Raw genomic sequence first — 25106 nt, 5'->3', positions numbered from 1 at the left:
GGGAAATTTAAAAAGGGGTAAATATCTTTTTTTATATGATTAGAAAAAATGATCAATATCCCGGGATAAAATTCCAAAAATTTCTCCTAGTTTTGAAAGCTTGTCATCCTCCATCTTGACATCAGGGAACCTCTATTGTAACGACAGCTCACCTGAGATGAAGGGGGGGGGGGTGTCTATCCTGAGATATAGGGGGTTGGAATGAGAGCTCATCTGAGATAAGGGGTTTCATTGAGCAGTGTTCCGGATTTAGGGGGGGGGTCTCAAAGGCAGGAAAAGTCCAGGAAACTGGGTTCAGAAATCAGTTTGGCAGACATGACATAGCCGGGGTGATTTCCCTAAAAGAACACTGAGGGGGAGGCGGGCAAATAAATCCTGGGCTGATGGGGCCCGTAGCAAAAAGCTTAGCAGTGATCGTCGAACATTTTTCTACTATTATTGACTACAATCTTGTCACATTCAATCGTAAAAATTGAGTTTGTATAATTATGATTGTTTATTGGAGGTGCCGGCCGTGGCCGAGTGGTATAGGGCTCATTATGGGCATACATGGAAAGTCCGGGGTTCGATCCCCGGCCGCGGCACCATTCGATTTAATCGACAATGCAATTCTCTTTGCTTTTATCCTGCATGTGGTTTGTACAAAAATAATAATAACTATAATACCATAGAGCTATTAATAGCTTAATAACTTAATAGCTCCATGATAATACCGTACGATATACGGGACAGTGGACAACTCGACCTCATAGAGCTGTCCATGGAACTGGGTCGAGCTGTCCGGTGGTCAGGCTGGTAGTGTTAGGACTTTGTTATTTTGTCGATCGATTACATGTGTGGGCGCTTGTTGAGTCGAACATAACCCACCAAATTTGTAGTCAAGGTCTTTGACGATGAAAAACTCTTTGCTGTCTGCCAGTCAATTATCGAAATTGTAAGTTTTAGGTTAATACTCCAATTTCGTACGGATTTTCTTCTCATACTTTATGTTTCACCGATGAATTGTTCCATTTTGCCGACCTTTCTGTAGAGTTTCAATTCTCCGTTTGTGGTGTATGGACTACGCCGTAGTACGGACACGGTACTACTACTACTAGCATGACTAGCCCGGGTCGGCAACTCAGGGCCAGGCCAGGGAGCTCCGGCGCGGTCCGCGGAGCGGGTCGGAGCCCAGGCCAGGATACGTCCGTGTATTAGGCGCCTAGGCAGAGGGTACTCTGCAAAATAGGGAAGAATGGGGTCGCGATAGCACCCCAAATAAAAAAAGGTGAGGCTTAACTGCAGAATACCCCGACACTGCTCACTACCCAATCGTTGGTCAGCCAACACAACGATGTCAAGACCTACTATAGCTATAGCCTAGATATATCCATACTATTATATACGTACATGCATTACTGGTACTACTACTACTACTATACTACGTACGTACGTACGTATGACGGTACGTACGAGCAATGCATCCAGGCCATACGTAATGACCTTTGCCCTTTGACTACTACTAGAGCTATAATTAAACATCGTTGGGTGCGCTGCTAGCCAACGACCCACGTTGTGACGGTACGGACGGTGCAATATAATATTCAAAACATCGTTGGCTAACCAACGACCCACGATGTGAAACTGTTATAAGATTAATACACTCTTTTAAATTACCTACTACTAGAGCTATATACATCGTTGGGTGCGCCGCTAGCCAACGACCAACGATGTGACGGTGCCATGTAACATTTAAAACATCGTTGGCTAACCAACGACCCACGATGTGAAGGTGCAATAGTACAAGATTAATACACTCTTTTAAATTACCTACTACTACTAGCTATTGCTATACATCGTTGGGTGCGCCGCTAGCCAACGACCAACGATGTGACCGTGCAATGCAACATTCAAAACATCGTTGGCAAGCGTTTCAAAGTATGGTTTCACAAAACAGTTTAATATATGCATATCCTGGTTAGTGAGGTGATCGATGTCATTCACTCTCTATTTCTTTTGTATTTTTTATACATGAAATATTTTCATTTTTTCTTCATTAAAATATGAAATAAAGTTTTAATTCCCATTGAAGGAATTCAATGGGAATTGAATTCAATGGGAATTGAATTCAATTAGGGTTAGGGTTAGGGTTAGGGTTTAGGGTTAGGGTTAGGGTTAGGGTTAGGGTTAGGGTTAGGGTTAGGGTTAGGGTTAGGGTTTAGGGTTAGGGTTTAGGGTTAGGGTTAGGGTTAGGGTTATATTCACATCGTTGGCATCGCCGGCAATGTTGGCCTCTACAACAGGCATATTCACATCGTTGGCATCGCCGGCAATGTTGGCCTATGTAAGATACATTCACATCGTTGGCACTGTTGGCATCTACTACAGGCACCAACACATCGTTGGCATCGCGGGCGCTGTTGGTATATACATACTAAACATACATTCACATCGTTGGCATCGCCGGCAAAGTTGGCCTATACTTACTAAAGATACATTCACATCGTTGGCATCGCCGGCAATGTTGGCCTCTACTACAGGCATATTCACATCGTTGGCATCGTCGGCAATGTTGGCCTCTACTACAGGCATATTCACATCGTTGGCATCGCCGGCAATGTTGGCCTATGTAAGATACATTCACATCGTTGGCACTGTTGGCATCTACTACAGGCACCAACACATCGTTGGCATCGCGGGCGCTGTTGGTATATACATACTAAACATACGTTCACATCGTTGGCATCGCCGGCAAAGTTGGCCTATACTTACTAAAGATACATTCACATCGTTGGCATCGATGGCAAGGTTGGCCTGTACTACAGACACCAACACATCGTTGGCATCCTGGCCGGCGCTGTTGGCCTATACGTACTAAAGATACATTTACATTGTTGGCATCGTTGGCACTGTTGGCATCTACTACAGGCACCAACACATCGTTGGCATCGCGGGCGCTGTTGGCCTATACATACAAAAGATACATTCACATCGTTGGCATCGCGGGCAAGGTTGGCCTATACTACAGACACCAACACATCGTTGGCATCCTGGCCGGCGCTGTTGGCCTATACGTACTAAAGATACATTTACATTGTTGGCATCGTTGGCACTGTTGGCATCTACTACAGGCACCAACACATCGTTGGCATCGCGGGCGCTGTTGGCCTATACCTACTAAAGATACATTCACATCGTTGGCATCGAGGGCAATGTTGGCCTGTACTCTACAGTACAGACACCAACACATCGTTGGCATCGCGGGCAATGTTGGTCTACATAGGAAACTACAGATATGATCGCATCGTTGGCATCGCGGGCACTGTTGGCATGTACTACAGACACCAACACATCGTTGCCATGGCGGGCAATGTTGGTTTACATAGGCAACTACAGATATGATCGCATCGTTGGCATCGAGGGCAATGTTGGCCTGTACTACAGACACCAACACATCGTTGGCATCACGGGCAATGTTGGTCTACACATACTACGGAAATATACACATCGTTGGCATCGCGGACACTGTTGGTCTACATACTACAGAACACAGATATAGATCGTTGGCATCGAGGGCAGTGTTGGCCTGTACCGACTACAGACACCAACACACCGCTACCATCGCGGACTGTGTTGGCCTACACGTACTACGAAAATATACACATCGTTGGCATCGCGGGCAATGTCGGCCTACATACTACAGATGCACACAGATATATATATAGATCGTTGGCATCGCGGGCAGTGTTGGCCTGTACCACGGACACCAACGCACCGCTAGCATCACGGACTGTGTTGGCCTACACGTACTACGAAAATATACACATCGTTGGCATCGCGGACACTGTTGGTCTACATACTAATCGCGCGCGCTCGCATCGTTAGCGTTACAGTGCAGTCTTAACACTTAGAATCTATTAAAAAAATACTTGTAAGTTGTAAATCATTCAATTATTTATTATAGCTGATTTTCTGATTTGATAGCTTAAGTACATCGTTGTGCGTTGGCTCTCCAACGATAAGGTAACGCAGTGTCCGGGTATTCTGCAGTTGTTCCTCTTAAAATAAGGGCAAAATAAGGCAAGACTTCCATATGTCCCCTCCACTAAAATTGAAAAAAAAAATATGGAGGTTTATCAAGAATTATTATCCAACGTCGACAACATGGCTTTAAAAGTTTACGCCTTTATTCCGTCAAAATTTCGAGTGTGTAATTCCCAATGGCATCGGTTTATTTAGTCTGAAAAATAAATGCCCAATACTCTTGAAGAGTAGACTAGTCGTAATATCGGTTGATAACTGGGCGTACGCCGTAGGGTGTCTGAAGCCACACTGAAAAGTGTCAGCATAAAACAGGCTGATTTAGGGGAAAATATGGCACATTTTGGGGGGGAAGTTCAGGCTACTAGAAAAATGTGATCTGAATTGATTATTAACTTGTGTTTGGCATGTATGGAAAGAGAAAATTCAGGGGCATCTTTTGACAGAAAGGACAAGTTTATATGATCATTTTAAATAAGGATTTAGAGATAAATTGCAAACCCTTATTTTTGTGTGTGTTGAGATTGCCATTTCTCCATGCGTTTTCAATGGGAAAATGAAATTTCTGTTTTGCACAATTTTTTTCACTTTGTCGCAATTTTTCATTGTGATCTGGTTTCCAAATCTTTATAAAAATCATACCATCAGATAGAGCATAAAAAATCCTATTGGACTCTTTATGGACAAGTTTTTGGCATTAACAATAAATTTATAACAGCTCTCGGAAGCTAAAAATTTGGATTTGTGTGTGTCCATTTCTTAACTACACAGTCTATGGCAGAGAAATGCTGAAAATTGACCTAATTTCATTCTTCTTTTATGCAGCCAATAATTTGATTTTTTTCAAAAATTTTACATTTCTGTCAGTCTGAAGGTCATTTCTCTTCAAATTCACAAAGAAAATGTGATATTTTCTTGAAATAAGAAAAATAATTTTTTTCTCCAGACAATGTGGCCTGCGCCTGTAATCCAAGCTATGTGGGGAAGTTATGATGGTGGGCCCCAAGTCTGCGCACCTAACAATTTGAGTTAAGATTTCACATGAATTTCTTCTTATTTCACAAAATCTTTCAGTTAATAAGGTTCCTTATATTATCATGAGTAAGTGTACCAAATTTCTCATTGAAAAATGAAAGAAAATATAGGATTTTCTTGAAAAAACCTCGGGCAGTCATTTTCAGATTGAAAAAAAAAATGGTACCCCACGTTTGCGCACTCATTCACTTTGCACATGATTCGGGGATTTTGATGAGAAAGGCTGCATTTGAGGCCGTCACATGAAATGCCCAAATTTCATTATTTTTCCACCATTTTGAGTCAGATTTTTTTATGAATACCTGTCTATGTATTGCATGTGTAAAGTCTGTGTTCGTTGCGTATCTTCTTGTACTAGAATCGCGTAAATACGCGTGTGCGCAGACAAGGGGGACTGCGCAGACTTGGGGGAACTTGCCATACAAATTGATGCAGAGATTCAAGGTTCGAGCCCTGCCCCTGGGCCTGGTCACGTCTTTCGGATGGTGACGTTAAAGGTCGGTCCCAAATGTAAATAATCATATCTGATTGATACATGTCTGACAAAACTCAAATACACACACACACGATAACCGTTACGAAACCATTGGTTTTCATCAATTCCTGCTAGCTCAGTGAGTAAGGCGAGAGACTGGTCTGGAGATTCATCGTTCTGCAGCGAGAGGTTCGAATCCAAATTCCAACCGGAAGTAAGAAGAAAAAAAAAGAAGAAAAAGAGAGTGAAAGATGGGGGTCTTGGAGAAGTATTTTTTTGTAATTAGTGGAGGGGACATAAGGAAGTCTTTCCAAAAATAAATTATGCACTTACCTCGATTATATGGATGAAGGTCTATTGTGACACGGAATCCTAGTGAGTAGTGACATCGAGGCACAAATTAACTGGACCCTCAAAAAAAGGAATAGTTCTGTCTTGTTCATGTCGTTCGTTCTCCTTTCAAAATTGAAAACAAAATGGCCTATCATTTAATAGTACTCAGAACGAACGCGACCTTGAGAGGTATAACTTTTCCTTTTCTTGAGGGTCCAGTTTGTGCCTCGATGTCAGGATTCTGTGTCACGATAGACCTTCATCATGATGTCATCATGACAATAATCAAGGTAGACCTTAGTCTTGAGGACTCCATGATGATATATTTAACATTTTGACACATCTTCATCATGGAGTCTTGAACCGCCAGCCATATATGTATAAGAGACACATGTAAACAAAGATGGATTTCCCTAGGAAATCCATAGTTATAGGGTAAAATTGGTTTGTAGGGTCAAATTATATTTATTTATGAACCTTAATGCGTATAAAGGGATAAAAAATTATTTCACTGTAAATGGTAAAAATGAGACGTTTCTTACCAGACCAATCTCCTGTAGATCCCTCGATCTGTTTGTCAACAAAGCAAATACAATACAGCCTGACCCTTGAACCTCTTCGTTATGACGTACATCCGATTTGCGATGCCGTTTTGAAGAACAATTTATAGATAAGAATTATTATTTCACAAATACTAAAATTTAATAAGTGATTATAAATAAATATACTAATTATTTATAATCACGTATTGCAAACAAAAAATAAGGCTAAAACCAATGCAAAATAAGACAACAGAAATGAATTGTATATTGGATTTTTTATTGCAATAAAAACTACAATCACAAGCAGTCAAAGACTAAAATGTGTGAATGTTTACATGTACAAATAGGTGCGTAACAACATATAAAGTAAACATAAATAAATATTTAAATACAATATAGATTCATACAGATGAAAAAGAAATGTCTCATAATTAAATGCCAAAAGCCATAATATAATTACTACAAGGTTAGGGGGAGTGAAAGATTAGGAAGAAAGAGGAGAGGAAAAGGATGAGAAAAGGGAAAGAAATAGGGATAAGTCAAAAGAAAAAGGAAAGCAAGAGGTGGAAAGTTGAAAGAGAATAAGAGGCAACCTTAATAATAAAACTCATACAATACAAGACATTAAACAATGGTCACTATAAAATGGAAGTTAAGTAGTAATTGAAGCGAGCACAAAAAAAGGGAAAGTAGAGATGAGGATACAGACTCCTTGGAAACTGACAAATATTTTAACATTGTCATTATTATCACCATTATCATTGTCAAATGATTGCTATATGCTTTATTTATCGGCATAGACATTGCCTCATTTGGCGTAAGAGTATAGCTTATACTTAAACATTAAATGCAGGACTTATTTCATATTGATTCTCTTTTTTTTTGTGGTCATCTACACACATCTGTATGTTTACATATTTTAGAGTGACCACTCGATGATCACAAGCAATTATTGACATTGGCATAAAGTTCCCTGGACATTATTTTCTTTTGAATGTTAATAGGAGTGGGCTATAAATGGGTGATTTTTTGTTTTACTATGGCAACAGTTTTTTTGTGTACCTTTTAACTTATCTCAACATGAAACATTTGAATAGACACTAAAACCAGAGAAAAAGACCACCAAATAAAGAAGTTGTGGCCAAAAACTGTGATTTTGGGGGGTTTGGGCGGCCATTTTGGATTTTGGCCGGGCACACTTTTTTCTTGGACCCGGGACAAAAAATATTGTCATTTCATGTTGAGATACATGTACATTACAAGGAATTTTAAAAAAAACTTGCCATATTAAAATGACCAAAAAAGTATTTTTGACCCATGTATAGCCTACTCCTAAGGTTAATTTGTTTTCTCTGATCTTACATGTACACCCCACCAGCTGCTTAACCCTCAAGCAGGTGAGATGCGCTCGATGCATACATATCGCAACAAGGAGATGTGCCGAGGATGATGGGAATGATGACCTAGGGTCAAGGGCGGACAGCAAAGGAAAGAAGAAATCGGCAGTGGCAGCCAGTGACTTGCTTAATGTCCTATCGGATCTCAGGGTAAGTGAGATGGTTCATTCTTGAGAATATGTAACAATTTTAGTGCTGGTCGATAGTTGAATTCAATGTTAGTTGACTAGATTTGGCAAACCAGTGCAGATAAGACAATATATCCGAGTCTTAAAATTCATTATACATGTATCTAGGTTCATTATGAGCTCCAATTCCATGAGAGCAGGGAAGGGGGGAAACGAAAGTGAGACTTTCATTGGTGCTTTTGATATGACAAGTAGGCGTTTGAGTACCAGCTTCCAAAATTCTGAGTTGGTTTAAACTTTAAAGCAATACAGAGAAGCATTTTGGTCAATAAATAGTGATAAGCTTTTCATATTCAGCAACATTTTGGTCATATCATTTTGCCCTAATATGTCAACATAAAACCAAATCGAATACTCAATATTTTTCATTATCATCTATATAGTGCTTTAGCGATACATTAAAAATGTGTACTTTGGGCGCGTCGTGGTCTAGTGGTTCTGACTCTCGCCTTTGCAACAGAGGGTCGTGGGTTCGAATCCCAGCCATGGCGTATTTTCCTTAAGCAAGAAATTTATCCACACTGCTGCACTCGACCCAGGTGAGGTGAATGGGTACCCGGCAGGAGTAATTCCTTGCATGCACTGAGTGCCGGTGATGGTAGCTCGAGCTAAAGCCGGGGTAATAATAGCAGTGCTTTGTATCCTCAGGCAAAAAGCGCTTTATAAATCCAGCTATTATTATTATTTTGGTCTGCATCAATTGCCTGTTCAATACCAGAGCGTATCCCTAGAATGACCGAAATCCGAAGAATATCCCATAGGTTCCTGTACAAATCTTTTCACTGACTATGAGACTGTATTCACGTCTAGTGGGCATGCGTTATTACTTGGGAGCATCGTGGTCTAGTGGTTACGACTCATCTTTCAATCAGAGGGACGTGGGTTCGAGTACTATCTCCCTCATAAACATTGAATATTCGACTGCTACGGTAACTCCCTCATTAACATTGGGTATTCATCTACTCTCCCTCATAAACACTGAATATTTCTCTTCGCTATCTCCTTCATAAACACTGAATATTTCACTTTGCTATCTCCCTCATAAACGGTGAATATGCAACCAATATCCAACTACTATTTTGTAAACAATATTCAACTACTTTCTCCCTCAAAAACATGGAATATCTACTATCTCCCTCATAAACTTTGAATATTCAACTAATATTTCCTTCATAAACATTGAATATTTATCTATTAATCTTTGCAGGTCCAGAAGACTAGTGATAAACAGACCCTTGTGACCAGACGAAAAAAACTGTCGGCGGCTGCCAACTTCCAAAGAATTGTCGACAGGGCCGAGAGAAGGAGGGAGGATGGAGAAGGAAAAGAAGAAGAAGCTCGGAGTACAGAAGAAGAAAAGTTGCCAGGGTAGATATTCTGGTGCTTTTACAATATGAAAGACTGCGTCAAAGTTTACTGGTCGGAGCTCTTTATTAAATTGTTTCTGAATTTGATGGAGATGTTGACTGAATTGTGAATTAAAATATGAGGTGGTCTTGTTTATACGTACCTGTAGGACAAAAAAAGCCAGGTTCGGTTTAGATGACACCTCAAAATGAATGAACAGAGATTCTTGCGTTTAGCTAGTAAGTAGCAATGAAAAAGAGCACACAACCGAGATGCTTGTTATCATGAGCAGTATTCTCATTGTGACGGGAGGAGGGGAGAGAATTTTCTACTATATGAGAGGGACAGCACCTGTCCGCTCAAGAAAATAAATTTTTGAGATGTTCACTTGAAAAAGCAACATTTCAGAAGAAAAAAACTGATTTATAATGAAAGTGATTGTTCACATTTTCATACTAAAAACAAGGTCTACACTCCACCTTGCCATCTGTTATAAAGAGGCTTTAAATCTTCTCATTTAAACAATCTAGACTTCAAGAAATCCATGAAATGACTAAGGAAGCAGTCAAGAAGGTGGCTGAGGTCTACCCAGAGAGGGCGCTAGTCGAGTCTGAACTACTAAAAGAGCTCCGGAGACACGATGAGGCTACTGCTGCCGGAGAGAGGGGTGAACCTGAAGGAATCGAGTAAGAGAACAGCGTTGTGGAATACATGTGACCAGCCACCCCCAAACCAACATTAAGCAGCCAGGGAAGGTTCTCTGTAAATTAGCCAAAATAGTGATATGGTCTTCACAAAGTAAAAATATGAAAATTTATTAAATAATAAGCCACACAAATACTTGATTGAATATAGAAGAAGTTCAGTGAGACCTTCAAAGAATAAGGAGAAAACATGGTTTAAAGTTCGGGATTCACTCACGCATGAGATGTGCACACTGCATCTATGAAACTTCCTAGCTGTACAGAAAAAAAAATTGTAGATAAATGCTCCTGTATCTTTTTTTCATCATTACAACTTCCATTTTAATCAGTTTGGAGAAGAGGAGTTACTTTTTGAGATAAGCTAATTTTCTTCTTTTTACTGCTTGAAGACCAAATTATTGTGTTAGCTAGTTACAAAGGACCTTCCCTGACGACCTATAGTTGGTTTGGGGTTGGCTGGTCACAAATAGTACATGTAATTTGGTCTTCAGAAAGTAAAAATTAGAAGCTTAGCTTATCTAAAACAAGTAATTCTTCATGCATTTAGAATTTGAAGTTGTTGTAAAGTTAAAATAAGACAAGATGCAAGAGTTTATTTGTGAACGATTTTTTTATACGCCCGTCCTAGACAGGACGTATGATGGTATCACGCTCGTCCGTCCATTAACTTTTCCTTGTAAATGTGATAACTTCAGTTTGACTTAACCTAGGCTCATATAATTTTGATGTGTATGATACTAGCATGGATCCCAGGAAGCCTATTGATTTTGAGATCAGAAGGTCAAAGGTGAAGTCGCCACCTTCCAATTTTCTAGTTTGACCAATAACTTCATTTTCCGCATTACAGACTGGCGTATTATGTGCTCGCCTTATCGACAAACTTGTTTCCTGAATAGATGGAAGTTTCACTGGCATTGAAGTGTGTGCACATATAATGCTTGAGTGAAACCCAAACCTTGTTCAGGGTTCCCAGCCCATCAGGGAAAATTGTTTTAATTTTTTACAGTCAGAAAAATCAGGGAAGTTTATAAAAAAAAAATACCTCAAATCAGGGGAAAATGCCTCAAATGAGGGGAAAATCATGGAATTTTGATCAGCCTAAAAGTCGTAAGCACGGTCAGTCAGAATCTGTTATACATTTTCTTGTATATCAAAACAACATCCATTGAATGACTGGTTATGGTGGTACTAATTAGTTTTACACTCTTGTTTTTATACTGAAAATACATGTAATTTACTGCAACAACTGAGAAAACATACGCAACTGGGGATGGGTTTAAATGATTATCAGGGAATTTTTTAACTTCATCAGGGAAAAATCAGGGAATTTTGTTTTCTTGAAATGCTTGGAACTTTGTTGTTTTCTCTTTATTCTTTGAAGCTCTCAATTGTATTCTTCTACAATTAATCAAACACTTAAATGGGTTTGTGTTGATCCTGGCCCTCCCACTCCGAGGTCGGAAGGACCGAGCGTATTCCCAAAATATCTAGTAAAGGGGTACTTTTTCACGGGACAAGTCCGGCCCATGAATTGTAAAAAGGGCGTGTTTTTGTATTTTCACCCGGAGATTTCTTTAAAAAGGGGGTGTTTTTATATCTCTCTTTGGACTCCTGAGAAATTTTAAAAGGGGGCTATATATCTTGAATAACATAGAAAAATTGATCAAATTCCTGTAATTCCTGCTAGTTTTGAAGGCCCATTAAGGAATATTTCATTTTGAAAAAGTTTCGTACGGACCTTTTGTTGGAATGAGAGCTCACCTGAGATAGGGGGGTACATTGGGCAGTGATCTGGATTTAGGGGGGTCTCCAAGGCAGAAAAAGCCCTCGAAAGGGGGGTTCCGAAATTTTGGCAGACCTTCGATAGGGGGTGCTTTTAAAGGGAGGGAACGAGCATAGGCGTACCATAAATAAAAGCTCATTAACAATCTCAAAATTTATTTTTGGTGAGTGATTGTTAGTTTGGGGATGGCAGGTCATACATGTAGGAGAAGGCTTTTGCGAGAATAGATTTCATTCACCAATAGAGTACCAAGTGATGACGTCGCAAAAATCTTTTCGCATTTCAGCGTTTTTGGTATATATTTTGGTATAGCATGATGAAAAACCTGCACAACCTAAATATAGTGCGAATTGATCCATAGCGTCCTGAGATATGACCTCATGAATTAGCCCATTAGAGTCAATGTATTATTGGCCTGGTTCCTAACTTTTGGAACCAGGTCGATGATACATTGACTTCAATGGGGCTAATTATGTATTCATGAGGTCATATCTTGGGGGCCCCATGGACCGATTACCACCAAATTTTGGTTGTGGAGGGTTTTCATCATGCTATACCTAAATATGGTATTGAAAACCCTGAAATGCACAAAAATTTGTGGGGGGGGGGGTTCATCATGCTCTACAGAAGTATGGTGGCAAAAATGCAAAAAGTGAAAATTGCTTACGTCACTCTTTTGTACTCTTTATATCGCACACCAAATTTTCATAGAAAAGGGCACTCTTCAGATTACCAAGACCCTACTATATTTAGATCAGACACTTTTTTTGCCCCTCTCATTCTTGGTTTTAAGAAAAGAACCCCACAAGTTCTTGGTCTGAAATGAACAAAATCATTGTTTTCTAAAAGAAATAATAAAAACCTGTCTTAAAAAGACGACTGATTGGTAGTATTTAAAAAACCATACTATCACACGTGTGTCATATGAGTGTCAACCTGAAAAGACAATGCCTGCTATAAAGAAAAGTTTAACTGTGCATGTATTAGACTAGCTAGAGACATGTCTGAAGAGTTGACACCAGGAACGGTATTCTGAACATTGTCTTTTCTCCATATTTTGTCCTTTCTTAGAGATATGACCAAATCGGTATTCTGTTGGATGTCATAACTTTTGTCGTAAATTTTGTCTCTTTTTAACGCGCACCAAAAATATGCAGTTCTTAAATGCGCATAATAATAATATGCAATCAAAAGATATGACAAAATTTATGACAGGGCGATAGCAGTCATAAATTTTGTCATATATTTTAGTACCAAATGTTCCAATACCCTGCCGACTAAATGTCAAGCATACATTGCTATTTTTTACAGTGTAGATTAGATTTTTATATTAGTAGATTACATGTAGATTGTGGTATTAGTTTCACTCATCATCCATGACAATTTTGAGGGAAAAAAATTGTTCATGTTACAAGTAGTATGGGCCTACACATCAATTCCTTCTTTTTCCTCTGTTTTCCCTTTTTTCCAACTCTCCTAAAAATCCTTCACAGCTCCCAGCCTCTCTTCGTAATTATTAAAGCGCATCAATATACGCGCAGTTGCGCGATGCCAGCTACTGAATAGAAGATACGTCCCACTACCACCAGGTCTTCCTATTGGTTAGAAGGGCTCCTACTGGTAACTAATGGTGATATTGATTGGTTTACCTCTCAAAAGATAGGCGGGAACTAAGAGAGATACATGTATGACAGGGAAAAGACAATATTCAGAATACCGATTTGTGATAATTATAGCAGTGTCACATCTCGAAGAGAAATGACAAAATTTATGACAGTTTTCCAGAACACCACCCATGGGTCCCATCTTACAAAGAGTTGTGATTGATGCAATCAACTCAACTGTATGGAATTCCATCAATTTTTTTATTTTCCTACTGAAAATTTGCACAATGTCATTAAAGGAGAATGAAACTCTTGGAGCAAGTTAGCTTTTGTGAAAGCAGAAAAATCAAAGAATAAGATCAACAAAAGTTTGAGTAAAATAGGACTAGCGATAGAAGAGTTATGAGCATTTGAATGTCGAGATCACTGATGCTATGGAGATCCTCCTATTGGCAATGCGACCAAGATCTATGATGTCACAGATGAACAACTCTCCCCTTTTGGACACTGAAAATATACCCCAAAACATCTCTTTTTGCTCATTCTAATCATTATGACAAACGATTCATCAATGATATAATGTTGTGAAACCTCTGTACTTGTCCTCTCATAAAGAGAACACTTCACCTTGTGATAGACTCTATAAAAGTGAGAATATAAGTGAAATAAGTACTAAAGTAATGAGGGAGTTGTACGTGTGTGACATCACAGATCTTGGTCGCATTGCCAATGGGAGGATCTACATGGCATTAGTGATCTCAATATTCAAATGCTCATAACTTTCTTATTATTCATTCAATCTTCCTCAAACTTTCAACAATATGTTTCTTTGATTTTTCTCTTTGATATGGATTCAGCTGGTTTCAAGGGTTTCATTCTCCTTTAAGGAGCACACTGAATTGTCAAGAAAAATGATGCGTGCATGAATCATATCTCCAAAACATTTCTAATAGACGTGGCATTCTACGTTGATGTTGTCGGCTTTTCATAGTTGTGCTTGATCAGATGAATCGCAACTCTTTGTGAGATGGGGCCCGGATGACATGGTGAGCAACTGAGTCCTGTGCTTAAGTAGCATGATGAGTCAAATCATTTGAGGAGGCAAGGCATGGCAATTGGGTTAGATTTCTTAAAAACTGAAGCAAGCGAGCAAACATATTGACCTTATAAATACAAAAATCATATATTATTTTAATTTTTTAGAGAATATTCAGAGAATAATATTATGCTTCCTTTTACTTTCCCCATATTTTTTGTATCTCTTTGGGGGTGTTGCCATGATTTTCTTTAGGTTTTTTTTTTTTTTTTGGGGGGGGAACATTGCTCCTTGAAACCTTGAAATTGTGATATGAGTTTAGTTTATCCATCATTAACTCAACCATTTCTACTTATCACCTTAGGTCAACATATTTAAAAAACGTAGAGAAGTTGTATGGTCCACTGAATAGCACCACGATGCAACAACAAAATACCTGATTCTCTACTTTGCATACTATTTCACAACATTTCATTAATTTTTTTTTAGCTCCCACCAGACACAGCTCAAATTTCTCTGAGACAGCATCTCATCTGTTTTGGAGAGCTCTTCTTCAAGGCTCAAGGCCGTGCAATATCAATTTGCTTCTGCTTACCTAATTTTGCATGTGTAATGTCCAACTCTTTCACGTTTACAGTTCGGTCCTCTCAGGAATCCGTGTACAGCGACAGACCCGACAGGAGAAACGTCAGGAAGGACGAGACGGGAAGGGCCAACAAGGGATGACCAACCAGTTTGACCTGACATATCCATTAGAAGGGTCACTGCGGCCAGAGTTTGAGGACAGCGTTGATAGGAGAAAAATGGCTCGAGGAGAACCCTACCAGAGACAACGCAAGTATGTAGGCAAAGACAGCAATGATAATGTTAAATTTTGCAGCTGAGATCAGTATGTCAACTTAAAGGGGAATGAAACCTTTGGAACAAGTAAGCTTGTGTCAAAACAGAAAAATCAAAGAATAAGAACAAAGAAAGTTTGAGAAAAATCGGACAAATAATGAGAAAGTTATGAGCATTTGAATATTGCGATCACTAATACTATGGAGATCCTCCCATTGGCAATGCGACAAGGATGTGTGATGTCACATGTGAACAACTTTCCCTTTGATGGACCATAAAAATACCCCCAAAATGCCTCTTTTTGCTTTTCTTATGGTGATACAAACTCTTTATCCATGATGTATTTTTTTAAAATCTGTATTACATGCCATCCTATAGAAAGAACACATGATCTACTGATAGATGTGAAAAAAAGAGGCAGTTTAAAGTGAAATATATACTAAAGTAATAGGGAGAGTTATTCACAAGTGACATCACACATCTTTGTCACATTGCCAATGTGAGGATCTCCATAGCATTAGTGATCGCAATATTCAAATGCTCACAACTTTCTCATTTGTCTGATTTTTCTCAAACTTTCATTGATCTGTTTCTTTGATTTTTCTGTTTTCACACAAGCTATCTTGTTCCAAAGGTTTTATTCTCCTTTAAGATAGGGTAAGATGGCATCACATAATTTGTTCCTATCCTAGTTCTCTTTCTTCTTTGCTCCTTATTTCTTTCTTTCCCCTTCCACATGCTCTTATTTAAAGGGGTACTCTATGCTGGGAATAATGTGATTTGAAGAGACGAATGAAATACTGAAAATTTTATCAAAATCGGACAAGATGTTTTTAGTTTTACTCAATATTCCAGAGAAATTGTTTTCTGTGTGTGTTTTCATGAATAAGCAATGAGCAAGCTGAAGTTGTCAAATTCCCCCAATTTTTTTTTTATTATTATTTTATTATATTTCATTATTTTTATTCAAATGTTGGATCTTATTACCGCCCCTTACATGTCAGCTGTGCAAAGTGGGTGCCAATATACAAATTATACGCCTTCTATAATTATAAATCTCCTTCGTGCTTTCTCTTTTTCCTATCTAGGAGGACCCTGTTTGACCGTCAGCGTCTGAATATATTTAGTCCTGTCACAGATACAAAAGGTGAGTCTCTTACGATTCAATGGATGAATTCAGGTACCTGGGGCCCATCGCAACTATGGAAAGCCAGCAAAGTCAACATATAAAATGCATGTTTGTTCAAAAGATTTTCTAGATATGAATGTGTATCCATGAATCCATTGATTTCTTGACAATTTGGTGTGTTCTCCTTTGTTTACAAAGGACATTTTGCAAATTTCCTGTAGAAAATATTATGGCACTGATGGATTTCCATAGAGTTATGATTGATTGGATCAATTATAGCTCTTTGTAAGACGGGGCCCAGGTAGATGAGTGGATCAAAGTGTGTAATGTTCAACATAGAAGCCAGTTGTGGTAACAATATCAAATTGAGAATAGAGTCCCATAATGTGACCATACAAGTGTCTGTATATTCAAAAGAATACAAAATAAGTTCCCGAATGATACTGGTATAATTGCTGAGAAATGAGTAGAACATGGATAGGTCTGGGGCCCGTAACACAAAGCTTTAATAGCGATGATCATAGAACGTTTTTCTACAATCGATTGCATTGACTACAATGTACAATCAATCATGAAAATCTAGTGTACGATTGATTGCTAATCTTTGTGTTACGGGCCCCTGGATAGCATTCCAACCAGATGTCCAGTTTTTTTTTTTTTCAAAGCAGTGAATGTACACTGTCCCATATCAATGTTCTAGCTAGAGCCTTTTTAATGGTGCTCGCAATTTCATGGCAATACATAGGCGCATTGTTTACGTGGAAGATTAGAGAATTTTTGGGGTTTGGTCTCCCATAATTTTCCTTTCCCTTACGCTGTTTGGGCCCTTGACATGTTGATCCATGTCTTCATTGTTTTATTGGTATAAAAATTACACGTAGGTCAGCCTGGGGTAACTTAAAATGACTCTCATAGTTCACTTTTAGTAGAAATACTCACATGTATTCAGCAGAATTTGTGCAAAGCAATCAATCACTATTTACTGGTGATTCTACAATGCTCAACCCAGTCTGGTGTGGTATTAGCCGCATCACATGCAGAAGAATATTGATTCACAAAAACGTCAGCTTAGAACCAACGGACGGATCAACTAAAACTCGAGCTGATCGGCTTATTATGAAGAATTTTTTTCAAAATATCAGAGGATGAAGCTTGTCTATGATATTTCAGGCAGTCACTCACGATGGAAAGATCAATTTTATCACAGTTCAGTCATCAGTTCACTAGACACTATAGCCCTTCCTATATAAATCCCTCGTACGCCGTATGTACTTTCGTGTAAACATTTCTAACTTTGTTTTCCATTTTATTCCATCAGCTAATCGTTAATAATCTTTATAATGATATACAAAGAAATATCCATTGCATAATATTTCTTCCATAGGCCTATTCTTCTGAATAAAATAAAAATCTTATAAGTAACCATGCTTCCAGGCAAAATATTATTTCTGCTGTTGCAGAGTATGTGGGTTTTTACTGTGCTTGGACACAACATAGAAACACAATGCCATTGCATGACGTCTGTTACGGTCTTAAACTGTAAACTCTTGCTATAGTTTAACTCGCTCCCTAGCTTATTGAAAATGTGTCCAGTGTGTGCGCGCACTGCCTCTGTGTTGTTTGGTACCATATGTTTGTACATCAACGCACAGGATGCACGCATAGGATCCACTGCATGCATGCACACGTACACGATCGCCTCTGATTTGCTCTAAATGAAAAATATGCTGCAGTTTTTTACCAGGTTATTATATGTCTTAAATCTCTTTTATTTTGTGATGAGAAACATGTGTTTTTTCTAGAACGGACTACATCTCCCCACCCCAAAAGAAAAACGTAAGTAGTTGGAAAAAAGAAACATACAGAGTGTTTGTGCGTGAATATTTTATTGAAGCGATATTCTCGCATAAACTCCCCATTCACTGTGCGCTCGTACATTATATTTGCAATAGATCACTTTTACGCGAACTTACCCGGCGAGTTACACTATAAGCACGATTCGCTTATAAGATCGTAGCAGACGTCACATGAACGGGCCCTGAGTGAAATTGCGTTTCCAGCTCTCAGATTTGAGTGGCGTTTCGTTGGTTAAATTTAGTATTTTCTTTTTGTTTGTTTTTTACCTGGATGTATTTGGATGCTATTCTTTGGGTTAAAATCTTTCTATTGATGTGAAAATCTCAGTTTTTCTGATCATCTTCTTGTGTCTACTTAAATCGGCGTTTCACTTGACAATGATAAGAAAATTAGAATATTTCATTTTTTATTTAATAAAATACAAAAGAAATAGTGGATGACGTCATCAGTATCCTCATTCGCATACCGACCAGAATGTGCATAAAACTGTTATGTGAAATTTAGCGAAACTTTAAAATGTAATAACTTTCTTATTTTACATCTTATTTTGATGAAATTTTCAGTGTTACTCTTGTTGGATTTTTATCTTTTTATTCAAATCAATTTTAGTTGGGGTGGACTTGTCCTTTAACTTACGAACAGCTTTATGAAACGGCCCCCTGGGTTGAGTTGAGCACAATGTGGCTAAATATCTTGCTGAAGGAAAACACATGGCTTTAAACCGAATCCATGTTCCCTCAGTTTAAGTGGATTCGCAGTATGGTGTGTCACCTATCGGCAGCGTACAGGCCAAATTTCTAACTATGGGGTCGACATCGTGCGCAGGCGCAAGCAGCGCACGATGCTAGTGCTTCAAAAACTGGAAACCATATGGCTAGAATTCACTGAAAACGGTATGAATTTTGCAAAGAAAAATGCAGGCAAACATTTTCTCCTACCTCCTGGACCCACGTAAACAGCATATCCGGTCAAGCCGCGCCGGCCAGCGCTGAATAATCACATGCATGCATTCATTTTAGTACTAACACACGCAACAGATGTCGACTTTTTCCCATGATGCATTGCAAATTTCGGCCTGTCCGTTGCAACCGATAAATGGGGCACCATATTGTGAATCCGATCCACCGAATTGAAAGACAAGAGTCACAAAGATTGGTCATAGATCAACACCAAAAGGAAAAAAAAAACTATTTCAAATTAGGATATTAGGTCTATCTAACTTTAGAATTAATTTTTTTATTGTTCATGTTATTTTTCAGGATTAGATGTACAAGAAGAGCGGAAAACCATCTGGGACCTAGAGCTTGAGAAACAGTTGAGGGCGCTGGCTTACTCAACGATACACAACGGATTCGAGGAAGCCATGAAATTGACGGAAGAAGGGAAACTCTGGAAGTATCCCATCGATAATGAGCAAGGTAAACACAGTTTGAACAAAATAGATACAATCTGTATTACAAAATGGGTTCAAGGATTAAATCTTGTGATGTTAGTTCCACTGTAGGTATCTCCGGTATTCACAATAAGGTATTCACAATAAAATGCAAAACACAAGCGCCTCACCTCACATCGCCACTAACACACGCATTTGTGAATTATTAGTATACTATGCAATTTTATGGCTCGATTTCTAATAGCTGAAATGCCCTTTGAGATAGAGGTCAGTTTGATGATAAAAGGAATATTTGATTCAAAATCAAGTTGAAAAGAAAAGAACAAAGAAACAGAAAAGCTAAACCTAAAGTAAGACCATACCCGTCAGTTACATCCAAATGAGAGAGTCGATGATGTCACTCACTATTTCTTTTGTTTTTTACTGTTTGAATTGTACAATTTTTCAATTTTTACGAATTTGACGATTAGCACCTCCTTGCCTGAAGCACAAAATGTTAAAATAATGGAATTCCACGTGTTCAGGGAGGAATGAAACTTCATTTCACATGACAATGACGAGAAAATAAAAATATTTCATATAATAAAATACAAAAGAAATAGTGAGTGAGTGATGTCATCAGTTCCTCATTTGCATACCGACCGAGATGTGCATATAACTGTTTTGTGAAATGAAGCAAAACTTTAAAATGCCATAACTTTCTTATTTTACATCCGATTTTGATGAAATTTTCAGTGTTATGCTTATTGAATTTTTCTCTTTTTATTCAAATCAAGTTTTTGTTGGGGTGGACTTGTCCTTTAAATATTTTCTTATTCATTGTGCTGTTGTTATGCCACTTTGATCTAAATAGAGAATGACCTCAATATAAAGAAACATTCTTTTTTTTCTGAATTTGAAAGAGTGTTTGATAGTTCCAAGAATAATCAATGAAGAATGGTACACCATGATCACCCTATACATTGTTGGTGATTGTGCCGGTTTATGCCCAATTCGTCGAATGCCAATTTGTCCAATTGCCAACTTGTCTACTATCATTTGGTCTTCCATCAGTTCGTCCACTACCCACATGGTCTAATAGCCTTTTAGTCCAATCACCATTTCATCTAATAACCAGTTTGTCAAATAGCCATTTAGTCTATATACTATTTGTGGAGAGTTGTGGCCTAGTGGATTAGTCTTCTGACTTTGATACAGAGGGTCGTGGGTTCGAATCCCAGCCATGGCGTAATTTCCTTCAGCAAGAAATTTATCCATATTGTGCTGCACTCGACCCAGGTGAGGTGAATGGGTTCCCGGTAGGAAGAAGTTCCTTGAATGCTTGAGCGCCTAGGCAGCCCAGCTAAAGCCGGGGTAACAATAATAGCAGAGCCAGCTGGGAGAACAGTTTTCAGAACTGAAGTGGCTTCCCTGGGTGAATATAATTATTAGTGTTATTATTATTTGGTCTAATCGGACTGAGTGTTGATTGTGCAAAATAATGAAAATGAAATGGATATTAGTCTTAGACTAGTGGTTATGAGACGAAATGGTCAGAGACGAAATGGTGACTAGACTAAATGAAAGTAGACCATTTGGTGAGTGTCTCGATGATTGGGCCAAATGGTTGTTAGACGAAATGTTGATGGACGGAATGGCATTAGACTAAATGAAAGTAGACCATTTGGTGAGTGGACTAGTTGGCAGTAGACGAATTGACAATTTTGGCAAGATAAGATGTGTTATTGACTTCAACATTACTTTCTTTCTTTCAACAGGGATGGAGGAGGAGAAGAAAGTAGCCTTCCATGAGCATATCTTCTTGGACCATCTCCTGGAAGACTTCCCCCGGCGAGCCCAGGTCCTGGACTTCATGGAACTGGTACTGATCGGACTCTCAAAGAACCCGTTCCTCACCGTAGCCCAGAAGCACGACCACGTCGCCTGGTTCCGAGACTACTTCTGGCAGAAAGAGGACATCTTTGTGAAGCTTGAGAAGGAGGAAAAAGTCAGCGCCAGTTAGTGTTGAAAAATGAAGCAGAGTGCATCTTTGAACCAATTTATGGCATTAGCAGACGTGCCAACCTTTTTATAGTATTTTTTTGCTATGAATACGCCAATACTTTTTTTGTATGATTTGTTACTTTTTTTTTATTTCTGATCATGGAGTATGTATTATACACAGATCGTGACACTAGCGCTGGTCCGACAGTCCCAGACCGGTAAAAATCACTGTCGGGCCGGTAGCTTGTTGCATGAAAAGAACAAGTGAATTCTTGCCTACGAGCACATGTTTAAAATGGTGAATTATCAAGTTTTCCGTCATTTCACATGTTTTTTTCACCGATCTCACCACAACAGGCTGGTGATTGCTACGTTGAGACAATTTTTTTTTAATACTCTTTTTTTGTCAAAAATTTGTTTTGTTCCTTCTAAGAATACTTTTTTTTTTAGAAGGTTGGCAGGTCTGCATTAGAGCTAGTAAATACCATGTCAATGATACATTAATAAAGACCATCTGCAAGATTGAGATTTGAGATGATGGAAAAGTGACTCTGATTGGCTGGGAGTGGATCAGTTTTGGAATTCAAAACTTTGTTTTTGTTTATTTAACAGGGCTTGATATTGAAATAGAAAAATCTTTTTTTTTTTGTTAAAAAGAAAAAATTCGATTTCTGTCATGCAATACTGATTTTTCTTCGATAATGTAAATGATGATGATGACGGTGAGGATTGTGTGACTAATTCAAATGATAATACAAATTCATGATGATAAAAAATAATTGCTAACCAGGATCACAATTTTAGCTTTTAGCCTATCTCGCCCTGTATTACGTGATGCATCATACCCTAATTTGTTCTAATCAAAAGTACCGTCGTCGGGTCTTTGCCTGACTTCAGGCCCAGAATGCTTTCCCGGTAAACTCTATGGGTTTTTTCAGACTTTGTATGTGACAAGCCTCCCCAAAACCAACAATTAGTCACCTGAGAAGGTTCCCTGTAAATTGCAAAATAGTATTTTGACATCCAAAAATAAAAATAAAACTTATATGAATGAACAATTCTTCTTTATGCTGTAAAAATTTGAAGTTCTAAATTTGAATTTAAGAAAAGATGCAATAGTTTTTTTTGCAACATTTTTTTTTGGGGGGACTGCCCGAATGTTTCACCGAGATAGCTTTGCGCGTGCATCTCATGCTTGAGTGAACCTTGAAGTTCAAACCTTGTTTTTATCCTTATTTTCGAATTAAGCTCTCGCTGAATCTCTGCATTCAATCAAGTATTTGTGAGGGTTATTGTCAATCAATTTTGAAAAGTTGTATGTCATTTTTAAAGCATAAGAAATGCCTTTTTAAGCTCATTAAGATATCAATATTCCTTATTATGGGTGACTTATTGTTGGATTTTGGGTGGCTGGTCGCATATTGTATTGCACACGGGGGGGGGGGGGGTAATATATTCTGGCTTCTCTTCATGCCCAGGTTGTAAAACTCTCTGGCATCCTTGTCTAATAAAAATCTCTATTTTAGAATATTGAGTTACATTGAATCAATTAAAAATATCTTTTCAAGGTTCTATTGTCATATGGGAATTGATTTATGACATCAAGGGGAGGGGCAATGTGAACCCAATTTATCATCAAACAATAAGTCCCCTGCTTGAATCATTGGTCCTATGAAAAAATGTACAAGATGTAGATGGTCCTGTTAATGGAGAAGTATGCCAAAGTTTAATCTATTGAGACCATGGGAATCTGACCTGTTTGGATATACATTGTATATGACTTTTTAAAAAATTGCATATTACACATGTTTTGCATAATCTTGTCTGAAAAAAATAGGTTCGACTAATAATTTATTTTTGGAAGATTGACATATGCAAGCTTACTTCCAGTGGCATACAGGTGGGGGCGCTTGCCCCCCCCCAAAAAAAAAAAAAAACAACCAAGAAAAAAAGAGAATAAAAGAGAGAAGGGTGAAGCATAACATTATTTTCTTAATATTATGTCAAAATCTATACAAAATTGGATGTATGAATTTTTGCTCACTCGCTTCGCTTGCTCGCAACATTTTATAAATTTTGCCAAGTACGTCATATCCCCCCTCTCAAATTGTTGGCTCATTACGCCACTGATGTACTCATTTTACCAAGAGAATAAAAAAAATCATTATTTCTGTGGAGGGACAACTTTCCTGCTATGACAGGGGAGGGGGGGGTGCCAATCAGATGATATGCTGTGTAACATAGAGCACCTATTGCAATAGTTTCATTTTAGATTCATGTGTGTTGTTTACATGATTTAAAAAAAAAAAGGAATTCATGATATTTTTCACAGAACTTCACACTGGATTAGCATATACCAATGGGCCTAGGAAGAAAATAGTTCCCAACAAAATGACCGTCCTTTTCAGAGCCTCAAGGTGAAAGAAGCCATTGTCATCTCAGTGTTATTCAAACTTTTTGCAAACAGGTGGAAAACAAGCAAACTTGTAGAGAAATCTCGCAGCTCTTTCAATCACAACGAGCCTATAGAGACAGTGTGCAACCCAAAGAAGAATGGGAGTTATCTGAAGTGATTTACTTTCCAGTTGACATGGAATAGTTCACAAATAGGTGACCGTGATTAGGATAAATATTTTAATTATCAGGTGGAAAAGCTTTTTTTTTTACAATGTTTGTGTGATTATCAATGTCATTCATCATCATTATTTTTGCCAAGTATTATCAGACACGGAAAAATACAGTCCTTTTCTAAGACAATAGCCTTACAATTTGTTTCTTTGTTATTTTCTTGTTTGTTTCTTCTTTTTAATTTCTCTGTGACTTTGCACATGAAATGTAGAGTTTACAAGTCGTTCGACAAGTAGAGGGCAATATGGCCAATGTAAGATAATGTTTTGTTTTTCAGGGGTTTATTTTTTAAAGCCCTTTCTGGTGATGTCTTCAAAATTACCAAATCACCATAATTTTGTGGGTTTTTTCATAACAAAGAAAGAGTACATTACCCCCAGATGCCAACTTTGGCTAAACTAATGGCACCCTTGATTCCTGATTTGAATAATAACTGCAAACGATGGTGTTGTATTGCCCTTTTACTTGCCAAATAAAGTTAGGTAGAGTATTGTTCGAATTCGAAAATATTGTCATGGGTTTGTCTGAAGCGAAGATATCACAGCACTTTGTCTCGGTGTATGGATGGTTCCAAATAAGAAATCCTCGCACCAGGCATGTAGCAGTATATAAGATCCAAGAACATCACCCCCAATCAACAATTGCGATCAGAGACGACTAATGTTTTCTCATGTTTGGGACCTATACAGTGCTTGATATAGAGAGAGAGAGAGAAAGACAAAATAAAAATAATAGAAATGAAATGGGGAGCGTTTCATGAAAGGACTTGTCGGACATTTTATCCGACAAGTCCTCTTTTATCCGACAGTTAC

The 25106-nt window shown here is 38.3% G+C and overlaps 1 protein-coding gene across 1 annotated transcript; it reads left to right on the top strand.

Moving 5' to 3' along the window:
- Window positions 1–510: 510 nt before the first annotated feature.
- LOC129258731 (small ribosomal subunit protein mS31-like) lies at window positions 511–24425 on the top strand. The gene is made up of 8 exons (XM_064098788.1): window positions 511–934; window positions 7784–7952; window positions 9198–9358; window positions 9868–10023; window positions 15102–15302; window positions 16393–16451; window positions 19550–19708; window positions 21441–24425. The coding sequence occupies exons 1-8, from the start codon at window positions 894–896 to the stop codon at window positions 21683–21685; spliced, it is 1191 nt and encodes a 396-aa protein (XP_063954858.1). The 5' UTR covers window positions 511–893; the 3' UTR covers window positions 21686–24425.
- The last annotated feature ends 681 nt before the right edge of the window (window positions 24426–25106 follow it).

The sequence above is a fragment of the Lytechinus pictus genome, chromosome 4 (genome assembly GCF_037042905.1).
Source record: "Lytechinus pictus isolate F3 Inbred chromosome 4, Lp3.0, whole genome shotgun sequence".
NCBI classification, from domain to species: Eukaryota; Metazoa; Echinodermata; class Echinoidea; order Temnopleuroida; family Toxopneustidae; genus Lytechinus; species Lytechinus pictus.
This window is presented reverse-complemented; position numbering and strand designations above follow the sequence as displayed.

What these genes read in the sequence shown, in the direction of transcription:
- LOC129258731 (XM_064098788.1), top strand. Translation starts at nt 894, where the DNA reads ATGAAAAACTCTTTGCTGTCTGCCAGTCAATTATCGAAATT. An exon ending in GAAGAAGAAAAGTTGCCAGG is followed by an intron (nt 9,359 to 9,867) that starts GTAGATATTCTG and finishes TAAACAATCTAG; the next exon opens with ACTTCAAGAAATCCATGAAA. An exon ending in GGTGAACCTGAAGGAATCGA is followed by an intron (nt 10,024 to 15,101) that starts GTAAGAGAACAG and finishes TCACGTTTACAG; the next exon opens with TTCGGTCCTCTCAGGAATCC.